The 9,716-nt window shown below is 38.8% G+C and overlaps 1 protein-coding gene across 2 annotated transcripts in view; it reads left to right on the forward strand.

Moving 5' to 3' along the window:
- PCSK5 (proprotein convertase subtilisin/kexin type 5) overlaps positions 1–5,524 on the forward strand; it is a 248,593-nt gene extending 243,069 nt beyond the window's left edge. The window contains exons 33-37 of one of the 2 annotated variants that reach the window (XM_062599429.1): positions 178–355; positions 1,341–1,558; positions 3,632–3,747; positions 4,141–4,327; positions 5,121–5,524. In XM_062599429.1, coding sequence (XP_062455413.1) covers positions 178–355; positions 1,341–1,558; positions 3,632–3,747; positions 4,141–4,327; positions 5,121–5,524 — 1,103 coding nt within the window. The remainder of the gene's footprint in view (positions 1–177; positions 356–1,340; positions 1,559–3,631; positions 3,748–4,140; positions 4,328–5,120) is intronic. The other variant, XM_062599430.1, reaches the window with a different exon arrangement.
- Positions 5,525–9,716: the final 4,192 nt, after the last annotated feature.

Below are 9,716 nucleotides of genomic sequence, written 5' to 3' on the forward strand. Positions count from 1 at the left end.
TGACAAGACTTGGAAGAAACAAAAAATAATTAGGATGTCCTGACATTCCCTTTACTGGCTTTGATACAAACTCTTAACAGCATTCCCTGTTAGAGTTTGCTCCAGCAAAGCCATATGAGATTTTTATAGCAGCAGATACTGAATATGATCTGTTACTCTGCATTGTTCTCTCTGCAGATACCACCTGTGTTGAAACTTGCCCACATGGATATTATGCTGACAGCGATGAGGGACAATGTTCCCCATGCCACAGCACCTGTGACACTTGCTTTGGAAAACACAGCTCACAGTGTCTCTCCTGCAAACCAGACTGGTACAGGAAAGGAAAAGGATGTGTAAACCAGTGTCCAGCTGGGTAAGGTCCAAGACCTTTAACTAAAAGCTACATCACAGAGAGCTTTGAGAAATCAGATCATTCTGCCCTCAGTGCTATCTTAAGATGAAAATTTCTCGTCTTCTTACTATGCAGAGGTGGTGTAAAACCTCCCTTCCCAGTGCAGAACTAGAAAAGGATGGAGCTGGTGCCCAGACTGGAACCAACTTGATATGATGTGGACATTCTTAAAAGCTCCAAGGACATTTTTAGATTTTATTTATACAGAACAGCATGAAACAGAGTAAATAAACTAAGTTATCCCTTAATAAGTCAGCTTGAGCACAGGAAGCAGTGTAACTTTTTTTCAAGCACCTTTGCAGGCTCTAACCTGCCTAGCCTGGAGTTTGGATGTGATCACTTTTGTTTCACACTGAGTGAAAGTTTATAATGGATCATAATAAAACCAACCATTAAAACATCAGTTAACTGTGGACTCAGAATTTTATGCAACCACTTCATTAATATGAGTCTGCAATGACTCATATTAACTCAATACAACCACTCTGCAGCTATTCCTCTCTTTCTCTGACTGTAAAATTTAGATGAACAAACTGTTTCTATCTTGGTGTTCTTTAGCTAGGCCTGTTTGTGGGCTGTAAGGAAATACAGAATTACTGAATTTCCATCTGACAGCTGGTCATTGGAAGTAGTAAGAAATTAAATGTTTGCTCAACATCTCACAGGATGTTTGTGGTAGAGCCAAAAACAGAGTTTAGAATTTCTGAATTATGTCTGTTTATTTGCTTCCTTCCTACTTGAATTCACCTCTATTTTAGAAAGTCTTGCTTTATTCCAGTGCTGAATTCCAATAGGCAAATGCAGTCTAAGCAAATGCATTTTACTTCCACTGTGATGCAAAAAATATGTTGATGTAACCATAGTAAAAGCTCAGGAGGAAGGATATTTTGGCCTTTCCTGTAATTATTAGGCATTTGCAAAGCCATCATCAACTGATCTGTTTCAGGTACTTTGCACAAAACTCCACTAGATCATGTGAGAGATGCCACAAGAGCTGTAAGGAGTGTATGGGACCTCAGCCTACAGACTGCCTTTTCTGTGATACATATTTTTACCTGTTGCGCTCCAAGAATGAATGCGTTAGCTCTTGCCCTGAGTATTACTATGAAAACAAGGACAACAACATGTGTGAAAGATGCCACCCTTCCTGCCGAACCTGCGAAGGTAAAAGTATATGCTTCGACAAAAAAAGAATATCAAACACAAGCTATATCTTCCCCCCCCCCCAATTCTATCTCTGCTCCAATATTTGGAAGCACTTCACAAGGAAGTGTAGTAGCAGTATATACAGCCCTATTAAGCTACCTTTGATCTAAGGAGTTGAAGCTGGTGGCACAGCCCTCCTGGCAGGCTCCCAGCCTCTCCTAGGCTCTGGCTCAGTTGGCTAGTCCGGGCTACCACCTTATTTACAGAGTATCAAATCACCGAGAGTAAACAAGAATATCAATTCCTACTGAGGTGCCTCCAATCACAGAGTGCAGAGGCACCCGCGGGACAGGAGGGCTGGGGGTGATCACCAGCACGAAGCCAGTGAAGATAAACAGGCCGACCACGTAATTAAGTTCATTTAAGTCAGCCAGGCTTCTCACAGAGATGCTTACCATCTTTCAAACCAGGGCTCTGATGCTAACAAGTCTGGACTCTGTGTGTCCTGTAAATACAGAATAATGTCTCACTCCTTGAGCTATCACACTACATGTGCCCTCAGTGAAAGCCAGGGAATCTAAATCCAACCACGAATCTTTACAGTCTCTAAAGGGAAGAGTAGAAAATCAACGGCTACCAATACCGAAAATAGCCAAAAGGTCACAGAGCATCTTTAGGGTGAAAAAAATAATAATAAAAAAGTATGGTATCTGTTGCTTTGAGTATTTTTCAAAGATAACTTTGAGAGATCATCTGTTCTGTTCTGTGACAGAATTCCATGTCTTTTTTCTCTAAATTATACTGTATTCAATTCTGAATTAGGCAGTATTATTCCTCTTGGATCCATACAATGTCCTATTTTATCTTAAAGGCATCAGATGATAGCTAGCAGTTGCCATCTTCAGCTCAGACTACACTGTAATAAAAACTCTTTTGGAAAGTGGCTACCCTGGATGGTGCAGATAGCTAATTGCAAATATAACAATATTTAAAATTGTGGAAATAACTCCTAGAGAGAAGCCAAGAAGCCACCTTCAAGAACTGTTAAAATGTAACTATACAAGGACAGCATAATAAATGACAGCAATATATTGACTTGAATCTGGGACAAAAAGGTTGCCATTTTAACTTATAGACTGCTTCTTATGATTTATTTTTATTTTACTTAGGATTAGTACTACAGGATAGATTTTCTGCCTTAATTACAGGGACAGTATGACAAAATACGAGCCAGTCTTTCTAAACAGAAAACCTGTAGGGGCTCTGAAATGAATCTGCATTGTTGATGTAGAAGCCAAGAAGTGTTGCTGTGTCTCATGTTTCACATGACCAGGGAGGTAAACTCCACTTTGCTCAGAAAAATCACACAGTGAATTCACTGGATCATGAAACAATGCTACTTCTGCCTGTTTAACTACTGCTAATGTTAACATCTTCTTTTCAGACAGTGGCTAAAGATGCCAAGTGGCAGGAAATTGGACACATGCGTTTTTCAAAATGCTCTCATACACACAAAGTGCATATGATGTTCTGTTTGTAACTATTGAAACACATTTTTTTCCAAAACAACTGGAGAATTTATATTTTTATTCATATGTAAATGTGTAAATTAATTTATTATAGTTTGGAAAGGGTTAACTAACAGGCATCATACCTATTGACTTTGAATATGACAGAATTTGGCCAAGGTTTCCCACAATTCTGATTTAGTGCACCGATTTAATTGATTCTCCTGAACGCCTCTGAAAGTGGCACGCAGGCCACGCACACACAGCGCAAATGGCCAAGCCAGGTGGCAAACCAGTTGTAACACTAAGGGGAAAAAGGACAGAAGCCTGACACACTCTTTGTCGTTCATAATCAGCTTTTCATGAATTTCAAAACATAAGAAATACACTTTGTGCACATGTAAAATTTGAAGATGAGGCCCAAATTCTTTCTAATACTGACTTCAGTGTGCTGGACAGTTCATTGCTGAGTCTTGATGATGACAAATGTCCCTTTTTTTAGGTGGATGTGACCAGCGTATTTCTGAAAGGAAGTTAGAGGACATTTTTTCCTGTTATAATATTGTTTTGTTTGCCTTTTCAGGGAACGGAGCATTCAGCTGCACTTCTTGTGTATGGAGCTACACTTTATTAAGCGGAATGTGCAACTCAGACTGTCTTGTGAGCGAATACAGAGTCCAGGAGTCACCAACACAAGAGGTACCCATTTTTAAGCATTTCCTCCTGTGATTTATATCCTGAACTATAACTTCTGAACACAAGAGGAAGAGTACAGAATGCTCTTCTCTGAGTTTTCAAGTCTGTTTGTCTTTAAACATTCCTACTTTTGTTTTTCTCTTGCAAAGAAAGATTGTTCATCTATCTAGCTAGGTCAGATTGCAAACTAAGCTTCCCCTACACTGCTTTTTCACTCTCCTTATGAGCAGATCACTGACAACCTGGACAGTATGAACCAAACTTTAGTTTTCCCACTCTCCAATGATTTTTGACACAGACATCCATGGTGTCCAGACATGAGGAGTGGTAGGGCAGATCAGTCAGGTCCAAAGGAATGGAAATGAGAGGTGCATTGCTTGTGTTCTGTGTTTCAAGGAGGACCAGCTCAAATGTGAGAAATGTGACAGCACATGCACTGAATGTAAGGGACCTGGACCTTTCAACTGCACAATGTGTCCAGCCAGCATGCAGCTCTATCTCGAAGAAGGTCGTTGCTTGCCCTGCTGCGGTGACTCTGACCTGATAGACAGCCCAGAATGCTGCGACTGCAGTGAAACACAAGGTAGGACTGTGTTGATGAGCGCTACTGGCATTTAAGGGCTCACTGGGTTGACATTTAAAAAGAAAAGCAGAAGGTAACAAAAATGTGCTGCCAAGCTGCATGCACACAGTGTATTTCTCCTGCTCCATCACCAGAGCAGGAAGGGCTTCATACAAATAACAGCAATTGCAACAGATATTGCCCTCTTCTCTCAGTCACAACTCTTGTTTTAAATGGTCATGTATTTCATAACCCAGATGACTGGGAAATGCTTGTTTCAAAGGATAGCAATCTGAATCACATGCTTTAAGCTCATCATGTCAAAACCACTCCATTGACTCTGAGATAGCTACAGTGTATTAGACAAGGGAATATTTGTAGAAAGAAGAAAAGTTTTTATTTTATCAAACTGATACAACTGGGAAAAACAGACAGGCTCAGGGCACGCAACCTGTCTTCCAATCTTTCTAGAAGCCAGAGAGTTAAAATATAAATATTTCTGGGGATGTTAGGTTTCTTGCCTAAACTCAGCAAGTAGGTTGCGTTTGTGTGCTTGTTAGCTTTTCTGCTTCTTGCTATTTATTCATTAAATCTATCGAAGAAATTTAGCTATCCCACAACCCTTTCCTTGCTTAGAGGCTTACACTATCATGGCCACAGCAGTACAATTCTGGTACTAGAAGAATATGGTATTTAGTCCAAAAAATTTAAAGATATGAACAGGCTTAAATGTTCTGCTGGGTCACTCAAAATGAAGACCCCCAACCTGACCTCATATAATCTTTTCTTTTTTTATTATTATTGCTGTTGTCAGATGACTGTGTCTTACGAATCACTCTGCCACCCGAGCACAAAAGCAAAACTGCTCTCTTTGTTACGACCTGCATTTTGCTTCTCCTTGTCATTGGAGCTATTATATTTTTCTGGAAAAAATCACAAGCCAAAACACAGGCTGTCAATAAAAGGGGATATGAGAAGCTGACAAATCACTCCAAAGCCTTACCTTCCTACATGAGCAACTCCCATGAAAGTACAAGCTATCAGGAAGATCAGGTGATTGAGTACAGAGATCGAGATAATGAAGATGAAGATGAAGATGATGATATTGTATATATGGGCCAGGATGGGACAATCTATCGTAAATTTAAATATGGACTTTTGGAAGAGGATGAGGAAGATGAACTTGAATATGATGATGAAAGTTATTCATTTAGATAACTCTTTCCTAATTTATGGATTTTCTGCTCCGTTGCCTTACTTATTAAATTATATCAATTTAGTTAGGTATGTTTAGTTATTTCTTAGCATGCTGAGCTCAAGATTTTAGCTACTGCATATTGTGAGAGCCGAATGGTTTCTAAAAACATATCTTTCTTCATAAAACTTTACATAAACCCTTGTAATGCTTTTATGTAACACTCCAGATGTAGACTGGTTGGGAGATCAGGTTTCTGCGCATTTGTGTGGAGACTAAATCCTTTCCCAATATGTGTGCATAGTAACAATTACAAATACACTTTCAAACAGCATGCATACACACACACAGGCACACACTTACAGAGAACCTTGCCAATCACTACTAAAAATGTGAGATACAAACAAGATGGGTATATATTTCCCTGCACAGTGAATATCACTGGCATAGGGTGCCACTTTATTGTTTGCTGCTTTGTGATTATAGTTGTACAGCAATTCGTAATACAATTGGTGATTTTGCTGATTTTACCCAGAATTTCTTTCTTGATATGATCTGGCACATATGTGCCCCTCAAAGACCTCATTTCACCTCATAATCTTATAGCATATTTCCCAGTAAAATTATATATTTATGTCATGATGTTGAAGATTTGTGATTTTGACTGTATAGCAAACTGCTGTATTCACAGTTGATATGAAAAATATCTGAAGTATTTTTCGTATCATCAACCTCTGATGAATCTTAATTCCAGTGGCTGTAGAGCTTATATAATCTTTCATTATATACAATATTCCTGGTCACTGCAGAGTAAAATATGGTCTATACGTATGCTTAGGGGAAAAAAAATCCTTTCTGAATTTTTGAAAAAAAGATTCCTTTCATCTTTGTAACTACCTTCTCAGGATTTAGGGAACTGATATAAACACAGAGTATTATTCAGGCAACTTCTGCATTTCTGTTGTAAACGTCTCAGGATGTTCCGACTAGCTCTAAGGGAGTAATTAGCACTTATCTGGTAAAGTAACATAAAGGAACACCACAGTGTGATTTTTTTATTACAGAAATGTAATTTATCACACTACAGATAAGAATTCTCTTTATGGCCCCTTGCTGTGAAAGAATAAATTCTTTGCACAAAACCATCTTGAAAGTGCTGTTATTTGTCAACAGTATTGCCAGGTGGGTAAAAGAATGGCCGGGTCCTTATAAATCTGGCTATGGTCTCCTGCTTTCTCTGAGTTCCTGTAGATTTTTGGTAAGAATCATTTCTAGAAATCTAAATGAATTAGATTAAGCTTTTACAGAGAAATTTCATGTAAGAATACCTATTTTTTATGGCTCAGGTCCTAAGTGGAATTTTTTGTCCTAAAGACTTCAGGACCCTTCTGTATGTAAGTATAAAGGAGTTCTACAGAAAAAATCCATTGCCTCTTTTTTAAATTTTAATCTTTTAATCATTGCGCCTTCAAGGAGGAGAGAAACTCAAGATTATGTGACAGATTACAAAAGACAAAACAAGGATCTATATTTATCAAACAAAATATAATAACCAATCACTTCAGAAAGACACATCTGTCACTTGAATTAAAGTTTTTGTCTTGGGAAGTTATCCATACAAAGCAAAGGAATGAAAAGAGCGTGAAATCAATCAAAAGATCATACTGAGAAAAAAGACTATTTGTGGTATCCTCCTCTCCTATACTTTTTTGGATAAACAATATGCTTTGTTATTAAATAGCTTATATAACCTGGCTGTAAGAATACGCTTTGATATACACTAACTGAAATTACCCCAATCAAATTTCAGAGGCTTAATCCAAGCTACACTTGAGCAGTTTGAGAAAAATGACTGCAAGAGAGGGATATAATGACTATTGTCACAGGTTCTCAGATTACTATCATTATTTTATGAAAAGTCTGGTGTATTTAGTTACCTTAATTGGATTTAAAAAGAAAAAGACAAAAGCAGACGGTTTTTGAAATGTAATTTCTCAAGAGAATTTTATCCATATTTATGCAAGTCAGACTGGGATAAAGATACATTTCTGAGTCTGCATCTAAGAAATAAACAACTATAAGCTCTTCTCAAACACCAGTTCTTCTCAGAGGTTCTTCATCTTGGTTTGGGTATACCACTTCAACCACATTTTGAGTTTATTGGCTATATTGGCTTTGAATGTATTGGCTATATTTTGAGGCTTTCTGCTCTCCAGTCTGGCACTCTCTCCCCAGCATGCAGAGCCTTTAATGTGCAGTCGGGGATCCCAGATGTCACAAAAAAGGAAGATACTTCTTGTAGTGCTAAAGCTGTGTAGGCAAAGCAGCAGTTTCAGAATGGTGGTCAATGAGGCCCAAACTGATGACCTACAGAACCATATTCCTTTTAGTGTTTTCAGTTAAAGCTCCCTGCAGAGAGCGTGCAGGCAGACCAAGAAAAATTGCATACTCTATAACAGGTTATCAGGTTATTGGTCTAAGAGATATTGGCTGAGAATCAGTCGCAAGTCAGTCACACCTCTGAACAAACTTCATGGAAAACAAAGCACAACCTAGGAAGCCGGTAATAAATGTACACAGAATACAGCATAAAGGATTTGAAATACTGCTTTTGTTTTACTTTATAGATTTCTAGTGGCTAAACCTATTACATTCTGTCCTGAAACAAGCTAGAGAAATTCAAAGCAACAATTCCATAGTTGCCACAAAGCCAATTCTTCTTTCCTTTTTTCTGGCTTCTCCTTCACCCACCACAGCAAGATGTTCCAAAGGAAACATACACTTTTAAAAAACAAAATGGCTATGGGATCTTTCACTCTCCTATTCTCTAATTCATTTTTTTAAAATCAGACTCAAATTCCTGTTATATTTGTAAAATTTCTTTCACCTTCTTTCTTGTCAAACTCTTCTTTATTACCAGGCCTTTCTCAGTTTTCTCTTTCTTTTCCCTGCATTTCTTTCTTTGTCACTTTCATTCCTTTATGGTGTTCCTCAAGTCCTTCATTCTTCTCCAACTATTTGTATTTCATCTGTCTTTCTCCTACACAATTATTTCTCATTAATCTTTCATTAATAATACTCTTTCAAAAAGAGCTTGTAAAATCAAATCCTACACATTTCCCACCTACTTACCTCTCATGTAATCTAGTAATTAGATTTCAGAGGAAGTATAGGTTTCTGGTGTCCTGCAGTGTTGTTGTTCTTCCAGTGGAGTGTAAGTAAATAGGGAACAGTTTTCTCTTCCACAACTCTACTCTGAAGTTTTGCTACAAAGGCAGCGACAGAAGGTATATCCATGGAGTTACAGTTCAAGTGCCTTGAGATCCAAGTCTCCTTCCTCTACAGGCTACTCCCAGATCAGTCTTGCCTTGCCATAGTTTACCAGGCATTCGCATCTCAGTGTTGTACAGCTGCATGATATCTAGATGAGGAGATTTCAGACTGGGATTTCCAAATGATGAGAGGAATGAAAAATATGAAAGACTCAACTATGCATGATACTGTGGAAGCATTCCAAACAGAAGTTTTTAGGCATTTGTTTTTCTCATGAAGAATGAGTGTTTCAAGAAAATATATATATATATATATATATATATATATATATATATATATTTGCAATAAGAATGTTTTGTTGGCAACTAAATTTTCCACTGACAGAGTTACCAACAGAAAAATCCTTAGCGTTTATGAGTCATTATTTTCATAATCACAGAATCAGTAAGGTTGGAAGGGACCTCTGGAGATCATCTAGTCCAACCTCCCTGCTCATCAGGGTCACCTACAGCATGTTAGACAGGGTTGCATCCAGGTGGGCCTTGAAGATCTCCAGAGAAGGAGACTCCACAACCTCTCTGGGCAACCTGTGCCAGTGCTCTGTCACTCTCACAGGGAAGAAATTCCCCCTCATGGTCAGGCAGAACTGCCTGTGCTTCAATTTCTGCCCGTTGCCTCTTGTCCTGTCACATGGCACCACTGAAAAGAGTTTGTCCCCATCCCCTTGACACCCTCCCTTCGAGTACTTGTACACACTGATAAGATCCCCCCTCAGTCTTCTCTTCCCCAGGCTGAAGAGGCCCAGCTCTCGCAGCCGTTCCTCATAGGGCAGATGCTCCAGCCCTCGGATCATCTTCATAGCCCTACAGTGGATTCTGTCAAGTAGCTCCATGTCTCGCTTGTAGTGGGGAGCCCAGAACTGGACACAGTACTCAAGCTTAG

This window comes from Rhea pennata, chromosome Z (genome assembly GCF_028389875.1).
Source record: "Rhea pennata isolate bPtePen1 chromosome Z, bPtePen1.pri, whole genome shotgun sequence".
Lineage (NCBI taxonomy): Eukaryota > Metazoa > Chordata > Aves > Rheiformes > Rheidae > Rhea > Rhea pennata.